We start from the raw sequence: 26509 nt of genomic DNA, 5'->3' as shown, positions 1-26509 counted from the left end.
TTTGAATATATATCTATATATATATATATAGCTCTCTCTCTCTCTCTCTCTCCTCTCTCTCTCTCTCTCTCTCTCTCTCGATATATATATATATATATATATATATATATATATATATATATGGGTATGTGTGTATAGAGAGAGAGAGAATATATATATGTATAAATATATATATATTCTCTCTCTCTCTATACACACACACATATGTATGTATGTATGTATGTATGCATATACATACATACATAAAAGACTTACCTCGGTATTGTAAAACCAGTTGATGTATTTCGGAGGATCAGAGCTATGAGTAATGATGCAAGTGAGATTAATGGTCGACCCCACATCGACATGCATGTCAGGCGATCCTATGATCTCTGCTCTGGCGGCGGCTGCGAAGGAGAGACAGACGAACGATTTAGAGAGTGCGAGAAAGATTTAAATTAACTGGATGTGAAGCTTAATCTTGCTTAATCTTATCGAGGATTAGATTTAAATTAAGTGGACGTGGTGCTTAATCTTATCGGGGATTCATTGGTTAGTTTTTTTACATTAAAAGCTGGATGGAAATTCAGACGGTACTCGGTAATGCTTAAATGTTTTTATTAGCTTTCCAAAATAAAATTAAAGCTTTAGTATGCTCTCACAAAGCGATATATAAGATGTTATACTTAAAAATGCTTTAGCATCATAAAGTAGTAGTTTTCTCGCGGTTTAGATTCTTATACGAATTTAAAAGCTTCTGATATTGATTTATTGAAGATTTGCTTTTCCACCAGGAGCCTTAGTGGCCCTGCTCTTTAGCTGTACGAGTTTATCTTGCTCTGTAAGAACAAGAGCCCGTGCTGGCATAGAACCAGCCTCATTTCCGACAACAATTGCCTCTAAATGTAGTTTCACGTACAGAAGGACCGGATATTGCCCATGGTAACATCCGGTCTCTGGTATAGAGTTGCCCAGACTTGTATGTCAAAGAATTGTATGATGATCATTGGTTTAAAATAATAGAAAATAAAGGTTATCCGATCATACTTAATTAACAAAGTTGTGCGTGCACTATGAAAAAGTAATTTCGATGGAACTATTATGTACCAGAACGAATTAAAACTCGTCACTTACTGTAAACATTGAGATAGACAACGTATGTCTTGACAGGTTTCGTAGACACCTGGCACTCATAGTTGCCAGAATCGCGCTCCTGGGCGTACTTGATTTTCAGTATCCAGTCTTTGGATCCCTGCGAATGAATGACCTGGTAACGCTGATCGGTTGTGTACGTGTATCTCCCCACTGTCAAGATGTGGAGGTCTCGCTGTCTAATCCAGGAAACCTGAAATCAGAAAGAAGAACGTCCTTATAATTATTTTTCAGGCAAAAAGACATGACAAATTGTTAATAGTAAGGACTAAAAAAGAAATCAGGATAGTGTACTTGTTAATAAATACAAAACTCTAAATTAAGAGTACAGCAGAGATATTTAAAGAGCCACTGGATTCTTCAAACGGTAGATTTTCGAAAGATTCCAAATTTGTTTAAACCATGACTTTCATAATAATTAATAATAATAATAATAATAATAATAATAATAATAATAATAATAATAATAATAATAATAATAATAATAATAATAATAAACTAGATATCTGCCTAATGGTCTGTGACATTTAGGATAATTCACTATGCCAGAGAATAATCCCATTGTCTTAAAGGTCATAATTCTTGTATACCACAATATCTAAAATTTCAGCTAAATCTTGTAGAATTGGGGTGATTACAAATGAAGGACTTTTTGCTTTTCAGAATTTTATATTTTATTTTTTGAATATTTTCAAATGAAGGACTCTTTGGTCTTCAAAATTTTATATTTTATTTTTTGAATATTTTCAAATGAAGGACTTTTTATTCTACAAAACTTTATATTTTATTTTTTGAAAATTTTCGAATGAAGGACTTCTTGGTCTTAAAAATTTTATATTTTACTTTTTGAATATTTTCAAATGAAGGACTTTTTGGTCTTAAAAATTTGATATTTTTTTTTTTAATATTTTCAAATGAAGGCCTTTCTGGTCTTCGACATTTTATATATTTTTTTAATATTTTCAAATGAAGGACTCTTTGGTCTTTAAAATTTTTTATTTAATTTTTTTTAATATTTTCAAATGAAGGACTTTTTGGTCTTCAACATTTTATATTTTATTTCCAAATGAAGGACTTTTTGGTCTTCAAAATTTTCACTTTTTTTTATTTTCAAGTGAATGACTTTTTGGTCTTCTAAATTTGATATTTTATTTTTTGAAACTGTTCAAATGAAGGACTTATTACTCTTCAAAATTTTATATTTTATTTTTTGATATTGTCAAATGAAGGACTTATTATTTTTCAAAATTTTATATTTTATTTTTGGAATATTTTCAAATGAAGGCCTTTTTACCTTCAAAATTTTATATTTTATTTTTTTGAATATCTTCAAATGAAGGACTTTTTGATGTTCAAATTTTATATTTTATTTTTTTTAATGTTTTCATATGAAGGACTTTTTGGTCTTCAACATTTAACATTTTATTTTTTTAAATATTTTGGTCTTCAAAATCTTAATTTTTTTATTTTCGAATGAAGGACTTTTCGTTCCTCTAAATTTTATTTTTTATTTTTATTTTTTGAATATTTTCAAATGAAGGACTTATTGGTCTTCAAAATTTTATGTTTTATTTTTTGAATATTTTCAAATGAAGGAATTTTTGGTATTCAAAATTTTATATTTTATTTTTTGAATATTTTTAAATGAAGGACTTTTTGGTCTACCAACTTTTGCCGTTTATTTTATTATAATATATTCAGAACGATCTGCAATATTCGTTTTCGGCCGCGATCGTCGTGGGAGAGCAGAAACCGCATCAAATCCGAGTTTAATGTTTCGTCTGTATTACGGAATATTACTATATACATTAATTATAAACGGCGTTTTACAGTAAATGACGTCAGTACTTTGTTTTGACATGTGACAAGATGATAAGATATAATGTTTTAGTTTGGCATTGTAACAAGAAGAAATATCGGCTTCTGATTTCTTTACGATATTTGCAATTTTTTTTTTTATTCTTACAACCATTTGGGTCAATGGTTATTTTATATATATGTTACAGTCAAAGAAATCAGTCATTTCGTGAAATGACTGAAATTTCAGGCAGATAGAAATGCACTTAGGGGACATTTGTCCCCCAGGAGCTAGTACTAAACACGGCGAAACAGTGAGTCACCTACACTGTTTCGCCGGGTTTTACTAGTCCCTGGGGGTCAAATGTATTTCGCCGTGTTTAGTACTAGCTCCTGGGGGGATCAAATGTCCCTAAAGTGCATTTCGCTATCTGCCTGAAATTTCAGGAAATGACTGATTTCACAGTTTGACTGTAACACACACACACACACACACACACATATATATATATATATATATATATATATATATATATATATATATATATATATAGATAGATAGATAGATAGATAGATAGATAGATAGATAGATAGATAGATATGTACGTAACACACACACACACACACACGCACACGACGTTCTCTGGCTAAGTGAACGATGGACGAATGATTGTCCCGGATGGAACAGTATTGCCAAAATGGTGATAAATCTCATTATTGCCATAGCATGCATACGTTAAAGGAGGCATCGTTAGTACACAGACATATGAATATTATAATTATTAAGGGAGTTATATTAATGTCATATGAAACGAGCATGAAATATTCAAGATGAGGGTACAAGAGAATAAAGGCGAGGAATGATAACTGGAACATAAATCAGGTCAATTTCATAAACCCAGTGTGACAAGATATCCTTCATATACCAACGATGATTTTTACCATACCCAGATAAAAAAAGAAGAATATGCCTTCTAGTTTCAGTGAAATTAGGCTGCCACGAATCACGTTCTGATTTTTAAACTCTGGGGCAAGGGTCACCAACCTTTGAAGCTAGAGGAGCCATTTATTTAGAGAATCATTAAAATGTAGTACTGTTAGTGCCGCAATGGCAAAAATGCTCTCTCTCTCTCTCTCTCTCTCTCTCTCTCTCTCTCTCTCTCTCTCTCTCACTGAGGGACCTGGGGCAACCCGAACGAACTGTAAGGTCTGTAAGGTCTCTCTCTCTCTCTCTCTCTCTCTCTCTCTCTCTCTCTCTCTCTCTCTCTCTCTCTTAAATATTTAATATTTTCAGCTTAGAAACTATTTATATCTCATTAAAAAATCAATAAAATTGATGCCTATAATATGCTTTTAAAACTAAATAAAATTTAATCAAATATTGTCTTCAGAGTGTTACATAATTTCTTTGTTTAAATGGAGCCGCGCAAGTGTCTTGAAAAAGCCGCTTGCGGCTCCTGAGCGGCAGGTTGGTCTACCCCTGCTGTAGGGAGATTCTAGCGTCGGCAAACGTCAAAATCAGAATTCATACGGTTTGTGTAACTCATCTTTCCTGGGAGATGAACCCGAAGCGGTGATAATTAGAATTAATATAATTAGAATTTGACGGTCGGGTACAGAAATATTAAATGTTTGTTTGGAATTAATGCAGTTTAGAGGAGATTTGTATCGATTTTTTTTTTTTTTTTTTTACAAATTTTAGGCGAATGTTTGATGTTACGTGTTACTGAAAGATGGTTTTGTACCATTTGGATGATTTATGAATGTGTATATGTATATATATATATATATATATATATATATATATATATATATATACAATATCTTTTCCTGTAATATATAGTGTATATATATATAGAATATAAAACAATATTTAAACGTTAAATATATGGTTGCAACGTTTACATAATGTCTTTTCTTTCTGTAATACTATATAGTGTAATATACATATATATATTATATATATAATATATATATAATATTTAAATTAAATATATATATATATATATATTTAAATAGTATTTATAATATATATATATATATATATATATATATATATATATATATATATATATATATATATATATATATATATATATATATATATATATATATATATATATATATATATATATATATATATATATATATATATATATATATATATATATATATATATATATATATATATATATATATATATATATATATATATATATATATATATATATATATATATATATATATATATATATATATATATATATATATATATATATATATATATATATATATATAGTATATCTAAAACTCCAATGCACAGAAAGTGTTACCAAGGCCATAAAAAAATAGGTGTTTTGCTATGTGACATCGAACGTAACTGAACAATCTTAGGAGTTACGTGAATGTGAAAAGCGTCACAGCAGCTTTTCATCCGATATTGGTTGCTGTTAAACATTCATAAATGATAGTCAATTCACTGGTTCTTCCACAGTACGGTGTAATGCTAGGAGATTCTTCATTTTGGTTTGGGGATATCACAAAACTCGTTTTACATCCTTCTGCCTTTTTTCCAGATCAGCAACCATGTCACAAGTTAGTTCTGGAAATATCACAGATTCCGGAACATTTCATTAATCTTTTTTTTTTATATTTGCATCATAATTCTTCACCGTCATCCGTGAATTCTGTTTCACGGCGAGAAAATTTCATGCATATGTTAGATATATGTACATCAGTTTTCAGGAAATAACTAAAGTTTATTCATTTTTTTGTTAAGATCCAGACTGAGTCCGTTCTGCCGATCAATCTTCAAATGAAGTTTTTTCTAACTAGGAAATTGATATTTACAATAATTTTTTTTTCGGTGAGTAATTATTTCTCAATTTAAAAACTATATTGATTAACCACAATGGGGATAAAATCATGTTTATTTTGTTCGTCATTATATCAACCATCGAGCTAATGTGGTCAATAGATTTCTTTATGGCGGATGTGAGTGTGTGTGTGGATATCGCTTAATATAGTAAATGATTTCATTCATGAAATCATTATTTTGCAGGCCAGAACTCAGCGCATATCCTTGTTTTAGAAACGCGGAAATGTAACAATCTTCCTTGATGTATATTTTTCCATTTCATTGACTTCTCCACGAGTATGTTGTTTAGGAAATCAATTTGAAACGAATCAGCTGAGCTTTTAGACCATTCATGATTGAAATGAATTATGTTCACATTTCCGTTTAATTCACATCATCGGGAATCACACGTGGATGAAAAGTCATATGTGTGGGATTTAATTTTGGAATTTCTCTAATGCTTGACCTGATTGGAGATTAAAAATAATTTTTGGCAAAGCTTTTAATTTTGGTGTCTCGCTAAATTTTGAAACTACATGGCGATGGAAAGCTGTAAGGAAGAAACTTGTATCAAAAGAGAATGATTCAGTTTTCAACAATTTGCTTAAACATGATTTTACCCCCATTGTGGTTAATCAATATAGTTTTTTAAATCGAGAAAATGATTAGTCAATGAAAAAACTTATTGTAAACATCGCTTTATCAGTTAAGAAAAACTTCATATGAAGATTGATCGGCAGAATGGACTCAGTCTGGATCTCAAGTAAAAAAAAAAAAAACCGTAGTTATTTCCAGAAAAATATGAAAAGATTTTGCTAAAAACTAATTATGAATCTTTCGACGTTTCGGTCACTTTTTCTCGTTAAATCTTGATCCATAAACTTACGTTTGTTGGTTCTTTTATTATAAAGTTTTTCGCTTATCTTGTTAAAGGGTGGAAAAACGCAATGTTAGAGAATGCAAAAAAATGCACTGTTAAAGACTGCAAAAAATGCAATTTTAATGAGTGCAAAAAATGCAGTGTTCAAGAGTGCAGAAAAATGCAATGTTCAAGGGTGGAAAACTGCAGTGTTAAAGAGTGCACAAAATGCACTATTAACTAGCGCAAAAGTCAATGTTAAAGAGTGCAAAACATGCAGAGTTAAAGAGAGCAAAATTGCAGTGTTAAAGAGCGCAAAAGAATATGTGGTTAAAGCGTCCAAAAAATGTAATGTAAAAGAGTGCAAAAAACGAAGTCTTAAAGGGTACAAAAACGTACTGTTAAACAGAGGACAAAAAATGCAATGTTAGAGATTGCAGCAAATGGAAAGCAAACCTGAAGAAGAAAATGCTTCACTTGTTATGCTGCAATTGCAACGTACATTTCTGGGATTTACCGTTCTATTATAATGCTCATATAAAAGCCACTTTATTTGGAATTAGCAGAAATTAGCGGCATGCTACTGGGATTATTGCAGGAAAACCTACTAATTAGTCGGAGGCAAAAGCATTCAAATCTGTCCAGCTCATTATACCATTATTGATAGCATTCCCAATAGCAAAGTCATATTTCATTGGAAAATAAATAGTAATGTTCACTTGCGAAACTTCAGCCAATATTGGCGAGGGAAGGGAGAGAGGGATTTCCCGGATTTAGTTTCTGAAAGGATATTATCCTCCTAGCCTTCAGCTTCCAAGATATTTTCTCATCAGTAATAGTGCATTCATTTAACAGGAGAGGGACGCCATATTGTTAGAAATACATCGAAGTCTCTGTACGTTCTTGGGAAAGTATTGTTTGTTTTAAATATTTAAAATGATTAAACGTAGCATGAATCCACTTCTACTGATGGAACGTCTGCATCAGTATATATATATATATATATATATATATATATATATATATATATATATATATATATATATATATATATATATATATATATATATATATATGTGTGTGTGTGTGTGTGTGTGTGTATATATATATATATATATATATATATATATATATATATATATATATATATATATATATATATATATATATATATAATTGTAATAATACAGTGCCCTCTTAACTTCTCGAATTCTTCGCTTTTTTTGTATACACTTGTCACTGCAAAGCCTTAAGATCCAAGTGCAAGAAATTTGAAGAAACTATGATGTCCGGTAGCGGGAAATGAACCTAGGTTCCATAATCACAACTAGGTCACGTTACCGACTCGACCATATGTATCTGGTAAAAGTGACCAGTAGATTCAACACACACACACACACACACACACACACACACACACACACACACATACATATATATATATATATATATATATATATATATATATATATATATATATATATATATATATATATATCCAAGTGTGCTGACATTTACGCCTGCAGAAGTGCGCCTCTCCCACTGAAAGACGAGAGAAACAATTATTGGCCTTCTTTAACCATGATAATTACATCGGCCATTAATGCACAATCTAGTTAGTAAATGAAGGTTATGCCCCGCGAGTTTCCAAAAAGTCGTCTTGCCCTTTTTACCTCATTCCGAGAATGGTTTCAATGGCCTTCGAAAAAGTCGATGTAGAGTTGTAATGTCTTCGGTAATTATGCTTATTTTCACGTGGGAAGTGATCAAGGAAGGTAGCATATTAATATTGGGATGATGAGTATATAAGAATTGTGCATGTCGTTTAGTTACAAGAACTTTGCATATTATACGAATCTCAGCAATGAATTGTAGTAAGGCTATTTGGATGGCGAATATACAAAAATTATTTGAACACTGCTCATTCACAAAAATGATTACGTATTTTGCGAATCTCATTAATGAGTAGAACTAATACATCTAAACCATGGAATCTGTGACGCTGGGAATATGTTTACGGACGATTTGTTATATTATGAAAATTGCTCAGATTTAAAATCCCTCACATTTGCACAGTCATTCACCTCACCATCTTAAATCTCTCTCTCTCTCTCTCTCTCTCTCTCTCTCTCTCTCTCTCTCTCTCTATGTCCAATCACTGATCGTTAGATCTCTAGTTGATGGTTCCATATGTATCTGTCAGAAAGCGCCTTCTCCCATTCACTGTGGGGGAATCGGTAATCATCAGATTACACATTTGCAGCATATTGACAGTCTCTCTCTCTCTCTCTCTCTCTCTCTCTCTCTCTCTCTCTCTCTCTCTCTCTCTCTCTCTCTCTCAGTGGCTCTGTCTTTAATCTCACCTTTTATGTCGGGTCGTATTTCTTATAAAGGCAAATTTGTTCAAGTGACTAATAGGGGTTTATCTTTGTTGTTAAACAAATGTCCCGAATCGAATCCTGGCCAGGGTGGAGGGACTTATCAGTTATAATACCTTGGATGTAAGTTATTCCCAAGGGATGGTGAAGTCGATATAAATAATATTTGGGGATATATATATATATATATATATATATATATATATATATATATATATATATATATATATATATACATATACATATATATATTATATATATATATATATATATATATATATATATATATATATATATATATATATATATATATATATATGTGTGTGTGTGTGTGTGTGTGTGTGTGTGTGTGTGTATGTGTGTGTGTGTGTGTGTGTGTCCCCAACTAGGGATTAAACGAAGAAGAAGAATGGGTGGATATCATAAACTTGAAAATCTGAAACTATCATTCCCTTCATGTTTTTTTTTTTTTAATAATTGAAGTAACGCTAATTCTTCCCTGTTCACCTTAATTTACATTCTTCTTTCTAAAACTTTTAATCACATGTTTTATAATTAATTTCTTCCCCACAGTATCTCTAGATATTATACACCATGAAAAGTGAAGAGGCAAAATTCCATTCAAGCAGAATGAATACAGTCAGTGATTCTTGGTTCGTTTTTATATGGGCCTATAACTACTTTGGAGCATTTTATATAATTATGGCAATTCTGACACTGAATCAGGCTGTCTTACCTGGACACGAAAATAAGAAAACCAAACAGGACTCACACTCTTGTTCGCAGAACTGAATTAGGTTGAATTACTTGGACACGAAAATAAGAAAACCAAACAGGACTCACACTCTTGTTCGCCAAGTTATGAACGAGGCAGTGAAGGTAAGCAGATTGCCCAGCCAAAAACGACACGTTCCTGGGAGTGGCAGCGTCGAACATGGGAAGAGAAGCAATACTGTTGCCTCCCTCGAAATACCCGGAGTTCAGATCCAGGAGCGGCTTGATTGGCTGCACGGGGCTACTGCTGCTCCCGCTGAGGTTAGCCTCCAACTGCCTCCAAGATGTCCTGCCGATGCTGTTGCTGTTACTCCTGCTCGTTCTGCTGTTTGGGTGATGGTGGTGCTTGCGATAAAACTGCAGCTTGTCATCGGGGCTTCGCACGTGTGGGACTTGGAGGGATGGGCTGTACACGATGGCTGCTCCTGCAAATAAAGATTGCAAAAGGAAATGTTTAATGCAAAGAGAAGTTGGTTACTTGTCAGTTTAAATCATTCCATATCAGGGATACTATTTAGAACTCAAAACTATATACAAGTTTGCCAGTGCCTGTGCAATTATTGATAGGGTGACTGTTTTTTTTTTTATTTTGTATACCGTTCAGTTCCCTTTTCCAGTAATTTTCCAGTTTGATTAATGTAGATTTTGTCACAATTTGCATGGTGCTCGATTTTCCTATTTTTTGGTGTTGTCTAAAGAGTTCTTAATAAGGGTTTCTTTTATTTATTATTGTTCGCAAATTTTACTTTATACGTTCTGGCTAAATGCTTTTTCTGCTGGTTCAGGATGTCATCTGAAGTCAGAAAAATTGTGAATACCTTGTGGTTGCAAAATCAATATTTATATTAATCTTCTTACTCCGGATAGGAGGTAATTGTAATTATATGTTCCATCTTCTTTGGTTTGTTTCAAATCTACACTTATTCCTCATGTCTAGAAGTTCTGTTGACCAGAGAACCTACCGGATACCCTACTATGGTATTCTGAAAACCCACCTACCACAGACTCAGCCTCACTAGGAGAAATGAATGCCCCAAGAATGCCAAAAAGAACTCCGGGAGCTCCTTCATCAGGACGGGACTCAGCCATTATTCCAAATGAAGAACCAACATAAAAGAAACTAACCAGGCTGCACAAATTCTCGTGAAATGAAGTTTCTCTTACATTCAAGTCGAGTGACAAATACGTGCCGCCACTCTCAGCGAGTGGCGCTAAAATATCGACTGCAGAATATAAGAGGGCGAGACCATCGGGCATGTTTTACAAAACGAATTGGCTTGATGAAGGGCACTTTTTAAAATAATGCCACTTCTAACTCGCCTGATGGCAATAGTGCCCCCGTCATTCATTGCAAAACCCACATATTTTTTTAGTAAGAAATTAGTAAATAATTTGCCCGAGCTGTATCAAAGTTAGTCGATTCTATAATTATTTGATTCACGTAAAGCTTCTGTTGGTCCATTAAGCCACGAAAAGTGGCAATGTTTTAGAGGGCTTCATAATCTCACAATTTTCCTTGTACCGTTATATGATCTATAGTAGTTTCTTGATATTCTGTGTATTCATATGATGAATTACACCCTTCTCGCAAGGGTGTTCTACTTAGTCATTAAATATTTGATATTAAAAAAAACTTTAAATATTTGATATTGAAAAAAACTACAATATTACAAATGATCTATAGTAGTTTCTTGATAATCTATGTATTCATATGATGAATTACACCCTTCTCACAAGGGTGTTCTATTTAGTCATTAAATATTTGATATTAAAAAAAACTTTAAATATTTGATATTGATAAAACTAAAATATTACAAATATTACTATGTTCATCTCCTGGGAATCGTATAGATCTTCATCATATGTGTGTGTGTTTGTGTGTGTGTGTGTGGATGTTTATATTTTTTGGGGGGTGGGGGTGTCTTTCCACTTCTTGTGAATCTCGGGCGCACTTTACAGGGCAGACAGCTGCCATTATCCTTCACGAGCTTTTGCGGCTAATGCCTCTGGAGATGTCGTTGTTGCATAAATTTTTTTTTATGGGTACTTTTGCTGCAGAAGGCAAACATCGGTTTTCTTTCCTCCTCGATATTTCCTCGCAGTTTGGTTATATAGATGGAAGGATTAGGAATACGCATCAGCGGTTGCATAATAAACCAGTGAATGGAAGCCTTCCTCTAAGTTGATTCAGAGTGTGATTAACCAGCATACTAAACAAGAAGGATGCATTATTTGTTTCAATACATTTTATTAGTAACGATAATAATTATATATATATATATATATATATATATATATATATATATATATATATATATATATATATATATATATATATATATATATATATATATATATTATTTATTTATTATTTATAGTATGATTCAGAAGATGAATATAATAGCTCAATTTTTTTATGATTTCTCTGTTTCTGGAAGATTTTGACTATTAGAATAGGTAAAAGAGGGCTGAAGGAAAATCCTGTCACATATAAATAATATAACTCAAAATCAGCTTTCAAATCTTTGCAAAGTATAGTTTTTCATGCAACGTCTAAAATCAAATACTGCCTGCTCGCTTTCTTAAATAAATATCTGTGCAACTTTATTCACGAGAGGAAGCATTTTTCTTGAGCTAGGTATGTGATATAAAATTTTTATTTCCGAAAAAAGCAAAACTACCCTGCTGCTGAATTTCTTTGTTATTTGAAGACTCCTCCTCTGGACAATGAGTCTAGTGTTCCATCCAAAGGGAGACATCTTCCAGGGAGTAACATGAAGTGTAATCATCTTACATACTTACTCTATTTGATACTGCCGGCAAAGTCCAGCATCGTGGGCCATAATGGATCAGACATTGTCTAGTAAAGGATGGATGGTTTTGCCCTAAAGCTATGGTTACTGTAGAAAGCACCATTGGAATGGAAGCTGATGTATTTCTGTAATCTTACAGTCATGCCAATGATCTTATTTTCCTCGTCAAAAAATTATTCATTTTTCATAATACGTATACGTTGTTAGAAAGGCTATTACCACAACCATGCCAGCGATATTGTTTTCCTCTATCTAAAATTAATCACTTTTCCATAATAGCCACGCAACGGCAAAACATTTTATGCATATGTAGTAATTCATTTCATTTTTGGCGCAATGTGAGCAATGAATAATGCATCTTCTCGAATTGTAGTTCCAACGCCTTTTGATGGGTCTGATAAATTACAATTGCAGTCGATATTCAAATGCTATTGCAATAGCATTCCTCAAGGACAGCACTCACTTGATTCCGCTTTGATGAACGAACACAACGGTAATTCAGAATTGAATATGTGCCTGTTGATTTCAGTGTTATGTTGCTGATGCAGAGAATATATATTTGCAATAAAAGACGAGTTAAAAATGCGCCGAAGTTTCCTCGGCGTAATCGACTTTTCTGTACAGAATATAAAGCTGTATGAAACTCTCAGCCACGGCCCATGAAACTCTCAGCCGCGACCCATGAAACGTTCAGTCACGGCCCGGTGGGGGCCTGTGTTGTTGGCACATAGCGGTGCCAGACACACGATCATGGCTAACTTTAACCTTAAATAAAATCAAAACTACTGAGGCTAGAGGGTTGTAATTTGGTATGTTTGACGATTTGAGGGTGGATGATCAACCATCCAATTTGCAGCCCTCTAGCCTCAGTGGTTTTTAAGATCTGAGGGCTGACGGAAAGACAAAAAGCCATCTCAATAGTTTCCTTTTACAGAAAACTAAAAACTAAAAGTTATCATTTTTTATATTGCTCAAATGGGAAAATAACCTGAAAAAAGTTAATTAACATATCTGAACCTCACAAAGCTGAATTATTGATGGGAAAGATTATATGACACAGACATGTTTTCCTGTTCTATGACTGGCAAGCGTCAGATTAACTTATACATGTTAATTAAAGGAACATGGAATGTTACGGAGAAAAGATAATTTGTCCATCAAATTACCCGGTGTAGTTTTCAACATTGAAAGCCTTCACGCTTCGCGATATTTGTTAGCGTAATTTATTCCCCGTTGTCTGTAAACATTCAAATGATAAAATTTAATATATATTCAACTACCGTACACAATTCTTTCAATAGCACCTCACTGAAAACTTAGCTCATATGAAGACAGAATTTATCACCAGACTGGATTTTTCTGTTTTTATTGAAGTTTTATAAAGTTCTAATCCCAAAATCTATCACTGGTGTATAGATAAGGGGATGATTAAAAACTGAATATCGATTATTCTGTATCTTACGTATTTTTCATATGCACACTTTTCCCTACATCTCAAAAGTATTATGACTTACGAAAACAATGAAATATGATGTCCATCTATTCTTATGAGTCAGAGATTTTTAAACAGATTTCATGACCTCTCAACGAAAATATAATTGCCAGTCTTCATAACAGATTGAATTAGTGTTCAGATACAGGGGATTTTTTTCTTTATCGTTTAATTAAATAAAAAGTAAACGTTTGTCTTATTATAAAGGATTAAATCATCTCCCGAATCTCACAGCAACTGTTTTAAGTTGTGATTCCATATCTTGTATTCTTGGAACAACAGTTGTAAGACTCTCATATATTAAAGCTGTGGTAACGATAAGTCAAATCTAATAATCATTGCACTCTTTAGAGAATTTAACTGAATGATTATGTTTCATGAGTACATTTCTGAAGGGCTTTCGCTGTTTTTTTAAGAAATCGGAAATGGCATAGATAAGTAGCACAAACAAAACTTAATCCATGTGGTGAAATTACTTACTATTTAATCCATGCGATGAAATTCACAAAATGTGATACAGCGTAATAAAAGATAGATTCTGTAAGCGTTTAGTTTTCTGTAAAATAAAACTATTGTGTCGGCTTTGTCTGTCTCAGATCTAAAAAACTACTGAGGCTAGACGGCTGCAAATTGGTATGTTGATCACCCACCCACCGATCATCAAACATACAAAATTGCAGCCCTCTAGCCGCAGTAGTTTTTATTTTATTTAAGGTTAAAGTTAGCCATAATCGTGCAGTGGTTAAAGTTTCATGGGCCACGGCTCATATAGCATTATACCGAGACCACCGAAAGATAGATCTATTTCCGGCGGCCTTGATTATGCGCTGTACAGAAAACTCGATTGAGTCGAAGAAACTTCGGCGCATTTAATTATAAAATATCAGACAAATGAAAATTAACTAGAAGTCAAGGGCAAAATAACATGTATGGGGGCTCTCAGTTTCTAATGAAAAGGCTTATAGTTATATTCTGATAAACGTACGTAAGCATATTTCCCGTAATTAGTGAAGGATTATCAACGACCATATTTACTTATAACAAGGGCAACCATTAACGTCATCATAAATGATGCTTCACTTTTCATTTAACCGTAATATCCAGAATTTCATTATATGCTCGAGGCCTATGGTTTAATTCCTTCAAAATATATCTATTAATACGTATAGTATACAAAACTGTAACAGAAAATACAATGAACAATAAGGGTGTGTGGAGAATAAGCAAAGGATTTTCTATAATGAAGCGTTTTGTCGACGTAGTCTGATATCAGTGAATATAATATCTAAATAAAAAAAGTTACAATGAAATCGAATATCACTAATACCGATATTCAGTTTTTAAGCCAGTGGTAGTTTTTGGGATTACAACTTTACAAAACTTCAAGAAAAACAGAAAAAAATCCAAAGAGTCTGGCAATAAATTTTGCCTTCATATGAGCTAGGTTGTCACTGAGATGCTATTGAAAGAATTGAGTATGATAGTTGAATATATATTAAATGTAATCGTTTGAATGTTAACTTTCCTGTTTTATTGCTGTTTAATAGTATTATTCCCTTAAATACTCAGTGACAGTGGAATTTTCCCAAACATTATTTTGCAAGAGAACTTCCTATCAGTCTTCGCCACACTTTTATTCGATTTTATGGTCTGTCGTAAACTTGAAGAGAAATCCATGAGTCCATTCTACGCCAGCAGCTTTAGTGTTGAGCTTTATTTAATGATTATTGTGTGGAAAGCTAACAAAAAAAGGAGAAACTCATCTGCTACAGAAGTTTTTGGCATTATATTCATCTTCATTATTTTATGCAAATCTTCAGTCCTGTTTTTTTATTTATAATCATCTTCATTATTTTATGCAAATCACTGCAATCCACTTCAGTCCTGTTTTTGGTATTATAATCATCTTCATTATTTTATGCAAATCACTGCAATCCACTGCAGTCCTGTTTTTGGTATTATAATCATCTTCATTATTTTATGCAAATCACTGCAATCCACTTTATAATCATCTTCATTATTTTATATGCAAATCACTTTTTTGCAATAATCATCTGCAATCACTGCAATCCCTTTGTTTTTGGTATTATAATCATTATTTTACTTCATTATCTTTTATGCAAATCACTGCAATCCACTGCAGTCCTTTTTTTTATAATCATCCATTATTTTTTCACTGCAATCCACTGCAATTATATTCGTATTCATTATTCATTATTCTTTCAACCTAATTTGCAAACTCGTCTTCAACATGACTAGAAACCAGACTGAACTGTTTAATAAAACAACAAATCATAGACTGGAAATCCAATTAACAACTGATGACCTTTTAGAGCTTCTTAAAATTAGTTTAGTCACTTACTGCTAAATTTATCCATAATGCAGTTAATTTTTAACCTATGAAATGACGGAAATGCTTTAGTACGAGGCAGGGAGATCTGTTTTTTTAATAAATCACATATAAAAATTATGGTCTAATTAGGGCTACCCAGCGCTTCACTTTTATTTGCTTGTTACTAGGTCATTTTATCTATTTTTTTGTAATATGAGTTTGATGAAAAATATAGAGAAATATAGAAATTATTTGAATATGATAAAAAGTTATAATAAGGGATGAAGGTATTATAAGCAACAACCGCAAATAATTGATCGCGTACCCGATATGTGATAGTAAAGAGCAACGAACTCAAACGTTAAAACGAGAGAGAGAGAGAGAGAGAGAGAGAGAGAGAGAGAGAGAGAGAGAGAGAGAGAGAGAAGATTGTATGGTATAATGTGTAGGACTCTACTTGAGATATATATATATATATATATATATATATATATATATATATATATATATATATATATATATATATATATATATATATATATATATATATATATATATATATATATATATATATATATATATATATATATATATATATATATATATATATATAGAGATATAGGGAGAGAGAGAGAGAGAGAGAGAGAGAGAGAGAGAGAGAGAGAGAGAGAAAAGAGAGAGAGAGAGAGAGAGAGAGAGAGATGCCAGGTAAGCTAAGAACTAAGGCTTACCTTTAAATACATAAAGGCATAGTAACATGGGTTACTGCAACTCAGAAATATACATTATTAACTAATGGAAAAAAAATCTTTAAGGGACATGCCATACACCAAGAATTAATCATTTTCCAGAAGGGAGAGAGAGAGAGAGAGAGAGAGAGAGAGAGAGAGAGAGAGAGAGAGAGAGAGAGGAAAGGAAACAGCGAATAGAACAGACTACAAAGCTCCAGCCCCACTAAATGTGTAAATACAACTTGAAACCGCCATGACAAATTGCCTTGTTAAGCAGATGCGATATTACTCGCTGATAGATGGAAATTCCGGACGCTGATTCATTGGTGAAGGGCAAATATGAAGTCATATGTTTTTGGGAAAATCGAAATAGCAGGTTTTCGAGATTTCAGGGATTTTTTTTTTTTGGAAGGGGAAAACGGAAGTGCCGTTTTATCTCATAGAATTTAAGTCAAATGGGAGTGTTGTATAATTATTTCAGCATTGGATATAGTTAAAATATTGAGCGGGAGAAACAGAAAGCTTGCAGAAAAAAACTATAATTCTTTGGTGAAAGAACATATAGGTAATTAAAGACAAATTTATATATATATATATATATATATATATATATATATATATATATATATATATATATATATATATATATATATATATATATATATATATATATATATATATATATATATATATATATATATATATATTTTTATATATATATATATGTATATATATATATATATATATATATATATATATATATATATATATATATATATATATATATATTATATTTATATATATATATATATATATATTTATATTTATATATATATATATATATATATATATATATATATATATATATATATATATATATATATATATACATACATACATACATACATACTGTATATATATATCTTCCTAGTTCTAAGGAACAGCGAATGAATTAAGAACAGTTTTTCTTTTCCGAGGGCATAGCATAAATTCCTTGCCACTTTGAGGAAGGAAAACAATTTCTCTTGCGAGTTAGGGATTTATTTGTCTTCAGAACATTTATTCTGTTTATCTTCTGGGAAGAGGGAAAGAGATGTATGACCGCCCAAAGAAAAATAGAAGATGGAATATCCATTTCTCTCCTGCATTTGCGTGCTAAGAGAGATTCTATTCGCCTACCTGGGGAAAAAGAGAGGCAGGTCTATTAAAGATGATATATGTGAATATTAAGGAGTATTAAAAATGGAAACATTCATTTTTCGTATGTCAAAAAAGATGTTATTTAGTAGCAGCCCATTTTTTATTGTTTATCACTTTTAAGTAAAATAATATTTTGAAGAGATCCACGCAGTGATTTCATTCTTCAGTCAAAAAAATTATAAGATATACGAATATATGCTGATGATTTTATATGATTATTTCCATTAAACATTATGACCATACGTAAGGTTCTTTCCTGTTAAAATATTAAGTTGGCATTTGGTACTCATGCACCAGTGGTTAGGAAAACCACTTAGACAACAAAATTTTTAAGTGATTAAATACAGAACAGGAACTTTCGACCTTCACTGGGGTCCATTTCGGCTGTACTATGAAACAATTACAAAGTTTACAAAGACATAAAAATAAAAATACAAAGTTTTTAAAAAGGCAATTAAAATGGAAACATTCAATGAGTTGCAAATCACGGCTTTGGAAATAAATGTTTAATATTGTTTTTAAAGTCTGCTATTTTTCTGTATATACGAAGTGTCTAACTTGTTCTGGTCTCTGTAATGCAGACAAATTTTCCATAATCATGGTGTAGTCTTTATATAGACTACACCATGATTATAGGTGTGGTTCCCTAATGTCTGACAGAAAGAGATGGTGTGAATAAAAAAAAGAATAAAAAAATCTGTTATCTATGGTGCGGCACTCCCTTTCGCCTGAAAGAAAGTCCTTTAAGCAGTCAAAGTGCACTGAAGAGAATTCCGTCGACGTGTTGACTTTCGAGACACTAGGTCATAGTTTCAAAAGGGAACGACTTATTGTGAGGAAGAGCAAAAAACGGCTTCGTTCAAGTGCCCAATTGTTGCGGCAGTAAAACTTCGCGTCCTGGAACAATTTCATTAGCTTGAATGTCCTCGTGAATCTGACTAAGGGAGACATTTTCCCTTTATTGCTCTGGTACAGACCCTCTGGGACTCATTCAGTTCTTCATATCAAGTGCTAAACGATGAGGGCATTTAAAGGAGTTCAGAGGAGACATTGTCTAGTAAAAATGGCCGTTCGTTAAGTTTTTTTTTTTTCCTAAATTATTATGTTTTCTTTTTCTCATTATGCTCCGTCTTCTGTATACAATTCATTCTGGACTATTATTTGTTTCTCCCTCTTATATATCTCCTGCTTCTATGTATTTGTAGTTCCTCATTGGCGGGTGGGTACCGTTCTCAGCTAGCACTCTGCTGGCCCCGCGTTTGATTCTCCGACCGGCCAATGAAGAATTAGGGAATTTATTTCTGGAGATAGAAATTCATTTCTCGCTATGATGTGGTTCGGATTCCACAGTAAGCTGTAGGTCCCGTTGCTAGGTAACCAGTTGGTTCTTAGCCACGTAAAATAAATCTAATCCTTCGGGCCAGCCCTAGGAGAGCTGTTAATCAGCTCAGTGGTCTGGTTAAAATAAGGTATACTTAACTTTTTTCTATGTCTTTGGTGTATCATTGTCTATATCAGTAGAATAGTAATTTTACTTTCTTGTGGTTGCCTATCCGTTTGCTTGTTACCAAAATAAAAAAAAAAAACAATGAATCTGTTTCTGTAACTTTTTATGCCTTGTTTATATTCCAGAATAACTGGAACTTGGTGATGATGCATTCGGACTCAAGATCCATAGCCTGTTGTCTATTTGTTTTTCACTATTTTCGTTGCGACTAATGGTATCTTTGTCTTCTCGAGGGACTACGTGATTGAAACAGAGCATTTTGGAAATATGGAGATCGCATTTGTGGAGTTCTTGAACCTTAAATTGCCCTTTTTCTATATTTATTTAGTTTTACTTATTTATTCACTCATACATTTTTGTTATTGTCGTCTTTTGTGCCTTGATTCCATCGGGGTTTTTTATACCCATTAGAAAATTATTTTATTCTATCAGTCAAAGACGACATTAAGTAAAGTTAAGTCCCTTCTTGTAAAACATTTACTTTAACAATGCAGTTTCTTAGTATTACAATATTCATCTGCATCTCCTTGAAGATGTACTACTGAGCACACCTTTCCATCCGCACTATACCCACTGAATTTTAATTCCAGGTCTTGGCATCATAATGTTTATGCTCCTATTTCCACCGTTCCTTTGGGGCTGCAAGACTCATGCTACGGCTTTTCATCAATATTTGCACAACCCAAAAAAGTGAGAAGGGTACAGTTTTGATTCACAGACTTCTACGAAAACAACAGACTGATTTCCATGGGAATCTCAAGGGGTCCCTGATCATACCGCCGTCGGCGCTAATATGCACAAATATGCCACCCATTTTCGTGCAAAACGTTTTGCCCTCTTGTGGGCAACAGTTCAAGAACTTCTCGGTTGCTGTCACTGTTTTTGGATTAATTTGCTTATGTTAGTGAGACATGATACATACGCAGACTTTTTTTAAAACATGCGTAAATAGCCAAGAGAACGAAATTGACATTGGTGCCTCGAACTAGCCCTATCTTGAAAAAAGACTGATGAGAAAATGATCTCTGAAAGTTGTATAAAGTACAAAGGATGAGAGAGATGCACTGGATGACTAGATTATCCTTATAACGTGAGAGCCATCTCTAAAGAGTGAGCTCTATTTCATAAGAACAGTGTAGATACACTTTCTGAATGACTTTCGCATATACCTAGAGGTCATATCTTAAACTATTATTGGCAATGTTAAAAAAAAGACATAAAATCTAAATGAATTTATCTTACGTTTCCTGATTGATTTTCTAGTTCTGTGTAATATCTAATTCTGTGTAATGTCTGTGCAATATTGCAAAAAAGATTGATTTTCTAGATCTGTGTAATGTCTAATTCTGTGTAATGTCTGTGCAATATTACAAAAAAAGAAAAAACTACCTTCTTGCAACCCCTAAAACTTATGATGCACAGTATCATCTAGTATCAAGATTCACCTTATACTGGCGTTCATATTCCTGGAAACTCGCACAGAGCGAGAAAGATATACTCTTGCATTTATAAATAAACCAAAGCCGGTTTTATTGCAAACTAAAAGATGCAAAGATACCACAGTGTTTATCTAGTATACACTCGAGGTGGAAATGGAAAGCCGAATTAGCGGTGGTAGAAAATAATATCAAGAACATGACAGAATTCTCAGAAGGCGAACCATATTGTACGTCGTTATCTTCTAAATATAAACGTATCTTCGACTGTTAGTTCTGCCTCTCCCGAGCGAAAATGTTTCCCTGTGACCTCCTGAGCCACAAAATTGTTTTGCGTAAATATTTCCCTGCGATATTTGAAAACATGTTGTGTTCGGTGGAAATAACTTGCATCGCGTCACGTCTTCCATTTTTTTTTTTTTTACGTCTTGGTCTCACAGCTGGATTGCATGGCGCCCCAAAAAGGATGATAATGTCGTTGCACGTATTCCAGTTCTCGATGCGTGTCGCTTTGGAATCGGCAAAGAATTGGGTATATTTTTTGCTTCGTTGGATGTACTGTGAATTGAAATTATTTAGATTTTTATTCATTTTCTTTTATTGTTGTCTGAACTGTTATTACATCTCTGGATGTACCATGAAGTGAAAATATTTAGCTTTTTATTCAGTTCTTTTCACAATTGTCCGAATTTTTATTACATCTTTGGATGTACCACGAACTGAAAATGTTTAGCTTTTTATTCAGTTCTTTGTACAGTTGTCCGAACTGTTATTACATCTTTGGATGTACCACGAACTGAAAATGTTTAGCTTTTTATTCAGTTCTTTGCACAGATGTCCGAATTTTTATTACATCTTTGGATGTACCATGAACTGAAAATGTTTAGCTTTTTATTCAGTTCTTTGCACAGTCGTCCGAATTTTTATTACATCTTTGGATGTACCATGAACTGAAAATGTTTAGCTTTTTATTCAGTTCTTTTCACAATTATCCGAACTGTTACTTGATGATGGGATGTACCAGCTTTCTATTCAGTTTTCTCATAGTTGTCTGAACTGTTACTGGATGTGCTCTGGATCGAGAAAATTCAGTTTTTTGTATTCTTTTTTTGTAGTCTGATTTCCCCCGCGTGGAATTAACACTTTACTTAATCTAGTATCTTTGAAAGCCTTTGAAAAAGTGTTTAATTTCATTTCTTAGTTTTGACAAAATTAATGTGGAAAATTTGCATTAATGAAATATTTAAAGAGGAAACGTAGCTTTATCAAAACACTTCGAGGCTCACACAGCAATGGTAGCATGACTATGATTGTTCTGCTTGACTGTGTAACTGGCTGATGGCTTTTCCTTTGGCTAGTCAGGAAACACAGTTGTTCAAACCAGTTTGCAAAAACATCATTGCTGTTTAATATATAATATATTTTGGAATTATTTTTGCTATTTTGTTTTGTTCCAAGGAGTAAATGATAAATTACATCAAAAAGGATATTAAGAATTAAACACTGCCTATAAATTTTAGATATATTTCTGACTTGTTTTTCGTAGGAACTTGAAATGTTCTTTATTGAGGAAGAACTTGTAAATGTGGATGTTATTCTCCGTATAAACCAACCATACATTATTTGAACATTTCATATCCTTACTATAAGGAACTCAAAGATACAAAATTGTAAAGCTATTAAAGATTTTTTCACCATTGATAATTTTTGCAAATTCAGTTATATCCCATAAAAAGTTCTTTTAAGTCAGCTGTTGCTTGACAAGAATCTTTTTAATGTTAAAGATAGTGCTTCCCGAATTCGTGACGTCAGCAAAGGAACCGTGTTGTATAATTTGCTGTGGAACGTGGAATTTATTTTTTAGACTAGAATGTAACAATGACCATAAAATAATGATGATAACAATTAACTACAATGACATACTGTTCGTTGCTCCTATCATTCTGTCAACAACCGGCCTTCATCGGATGAAATCGTTTTTCGTTTTTCCGGATTAAGTCAAGTTCAAGGTACTTGTATTCTCATAAATTGAAAAATGCAGGCACACACCACCGCTCTCTCTCTCTCTCTCTCTCTCTCTCTCTCTCTCTCTCTCTCTCTCTCTCTCTCTCTCTTAATCCAACACGTATATACGTTAATAAAACTATTTTCCTTTTTATAATGTCTTTAAGTATGATAGTATCTTGATTCGTGTTAATCCAACACGTATATACGTTAATAAAACTATTTTCCTTTTTATAATGTCTTTAAGTATGATAGTATCTTGATTCGTGTTATGTCAGAATACATTTAAAGCGATATGAGAATATTCAGGAAGGTTTTTAGAAATCGTGCTCCCTAAATTATTATCATCGAACGGCACTGAATCAGTTTTCTGAGCTTTGGAATACCTAAAGATGATTGATTGTCCCTTGACCGAGATATTCTTGGTCAAGGTCACAGTGTATATCAGCATAACAGGTTCGTCAATTAATATTCTCTCTCTCTCTCTCTCTCTCTCTCTCTCTCTCTCTCTCTCTCTCTCTCTCTCTAGTTTCGGTAGAGTTGTCGGCTAGCACTCGCTAGGCCCGAGTTCGATTCTCCGGCCGGCTGATGAGGAATTAGAGGAATTTATTTCTGGTGATAGAAATTCATTTCTCGCTATAATGTGGTTCGGATTCCACAATAAGCTGTAGGTCCCGTGCTAGGTAATCAGTTGGTTCTTAGCCACGTAAAAATAAGTCTAATCCTTCGGGCCAGCCCTAGGAGAGCTGTTAATCAGCTCAGTGGTCTGGTAAAACTAAGGTATACTTACTTTACTCTCTCTCTCTCTCTCTCTCTCTCTCTCTCTCTCTCTCTCTCTCTCTCTCTCTCTCTCTATATATATATATATATATATATATATATATATATATATATATATATATATATATATATATATATATATATACACATATATATATATAAATTTATATATATATATATATATATATATATATATATATATATATATATATATATATATATATATATATATATATATATATACATATATATATATATATATATATATATATATATATATATATATATATATATATATATATATATATATATATATATATATATATATATATATATATATATATATACTGAACATCAGGTTCTGTTTAGGCAAAAGACTGTAAAAACTGCAAATGTTAACTTTATTGATCTTTCACACACTAAGTTTTTTATACCCATATCGTTAGTTCCCATAATTTTTTTATGAGATATCAGACATAGATTTATTAACGACCTTTTCATATTCTATGTGATCCCCTCGCTGCAAAATTTTGAGAAATGGGAGACATGGGGCGCCATTTTCATGATAATGGTTGCCGTCAGATCTAGGTCACTGTGGAAAAATTTTGGAATGTGCAGTTCGTCAGACAAATGTCAGGTCATTTTCCCGTGATGTGAAGCATTTCTGTGACCGTTGTTATTAAAAAGTTGAAAGAGACGAGTCCAAGGAATTTCTGGAACTTAGTATGGAAAATGAAAATGAAGAAAAACGCCGGCTTTAAATGAAGATATGCAATGTCCCTTTGAAGTTACTGGAATTTTTATAAATAAAAAAAAATTCGTGAGAAACACGACTACCTTTTCATAATTGTATTTTGCTGCATAAACAGACCAGTCATAAAGTTCTTTTTAACAAAGCACTAACTCCAGTTATTTCTAATAGTAATGTAATTCCTCAACCTCGCAACTGAATGAAATCTTTACTGACGCTCTCTAAGGGGTCAGACACTATTTTTCCATAAGTATTTTCACTGACAAATAATAAATTCATTATCATTCATTTCAAAGCAACATGAATCTGACCTGTGTTTTAATCTAGCAATAAAAACATTTTAGGGGATTAAAGTTGAACTTCAGGTTAGCTATAATTACAAATCGATGCCTTTCAAACTCTACATTCATGGCTTGGTTTATCCACTTAAACTTAAAAAATTTAAATGTTGGTTTTCATCCCACATAATAACTTTCCTGGGACCAAAATATAATTGTGTTATATATATGAAACCTTTTGAATGCGATAATATTTGGAAGACAACTGCTGAAACATAAAAAAAAATGTCTGTAAATGTAATGTACCAAGAGATGGCTCCATGAGAGCAACTTGGAGTGAAAGGTTTTCATTCCATATAATAACTTCTTTGAGACCAAAATAAAGTATAATAGTGTTATATATATGAAACCTTTTGAATGCGACAATATTTGGAAGGCAACTGCTGAAACACGAAAAAAAAATGTCTGCAAATGTAATGTACCATGAGAGCAACTTGCGTTCATTCCTACAACAAATTTTTCCAGCTACCATGAAGAGGCAAAGAAAATCTCCATTATCACTGATTTTATTGAAAGGAATACAACAGAACCTGCGTATAATTTCCATAGGCAAGACATTAATTTCAGCTCGAGTTCTGCTTTATGTAAATTAGATCACGTTGCCATCTACACTTTTAATCAACAATATAGGTTCAAAGAATCCTTGATTTGTAAAGTTCTTTCTCTCTGCATCTCATTGTACTCGAGTTTATTTACACCACTCAGTATATTTTACATAATGTGGTTGTGTGCGCGCCTGCTCATTTGTACGGATGAATAGGAATACATACATATGTATGTATGCATGTATGTATGAATGTATGTATGTATGCGTGTGTTTTAGGTGTGGAAGGGTATACGTGTACTGAGTTTATTTGAATTTTCAGTCCTTTTCTGTGACTCCGTAATTGCTTTAGTAGTTCTTTCTTATGATGTAAATTTATTTATTTTACACACACACACACACACACACACACATATATATATATATATATATATATATATATATATATATATATATATATATATATATATATATATATATATATATATATATATATATATATACACACTGTATAAGTCCTCATATGAATCTGTCATGTTAATATTGTGTTAATGTGCCATCTAACTGCCTTATAAAGACTTGCTGTCAGTGAACAAAACTCCCTTGACCTTCCTAGTACCTTAACCCCCTGTTCACTAGATTTCAGTTCCTCTTATAATTGTTTCATTCAATTTCTTTAAACTATGGAAATCTTCCATCTATACTTCGTAGAACCTTTGCCAGGGTACGGTAGGGACGACATGCATCGACATAGACTTAACTTATCTTTTTTCTGTAATTATTCT

The 26509-nt window shown here is 32.5% G+C and overlaps 1 protein-coding gene across 1 annotated transcript in view; it reads right to left on the bottom strand.

Annotated features, from left to right (window-relative positions):
- Window positions 1–26509, bottom strand: part of LOC136850720 (zwei Ig domain protein zig-8-like) — a 45723-nt gene that overhangs the window by 8128 nt on the left and 11086 nt on the right. The window contains exons 2-4 of the mRNA XM_067124592.1: window positions 9866–10221; window positions 1114–1324; window positions 256–386 (exon numbers count right to left, since the gene is read on the bottom strand). Coding sequence (XP_066980693.1) covers window positions 256–386; window positions 1114–1324; window positions 9866–10221 — 698 coding nt within the window. The remainder of the gene's footprint in view (window positions 1–255; window positions 387–1113; window positions 1325–9865; window positions 10222–26509) is intronic.

The sequence above is a fragment of the Macrobrachium rosenbergii genome, chromosome 22 (assembly GCF_040412425.1).
Source record: "Macrobrachium rosenbergii isolate ZJJX-2024 chromosome 22, ASM4041242v1, whole genome shotgun sequence".
Classification (NCBI taxonomy): domain Eukaryota; kingdom Metazoa; phylum Arthropoda; class Malacostraca; order Decapoda; family Palaemonidae; genus Macrobrachium; species Macrobrachium rosenbergii.
The sequence above is the reverse complement of the archived record's forward strand: the minus strand, read 5'-3'. Positions and strand labels throughout refer to the sequence as shown.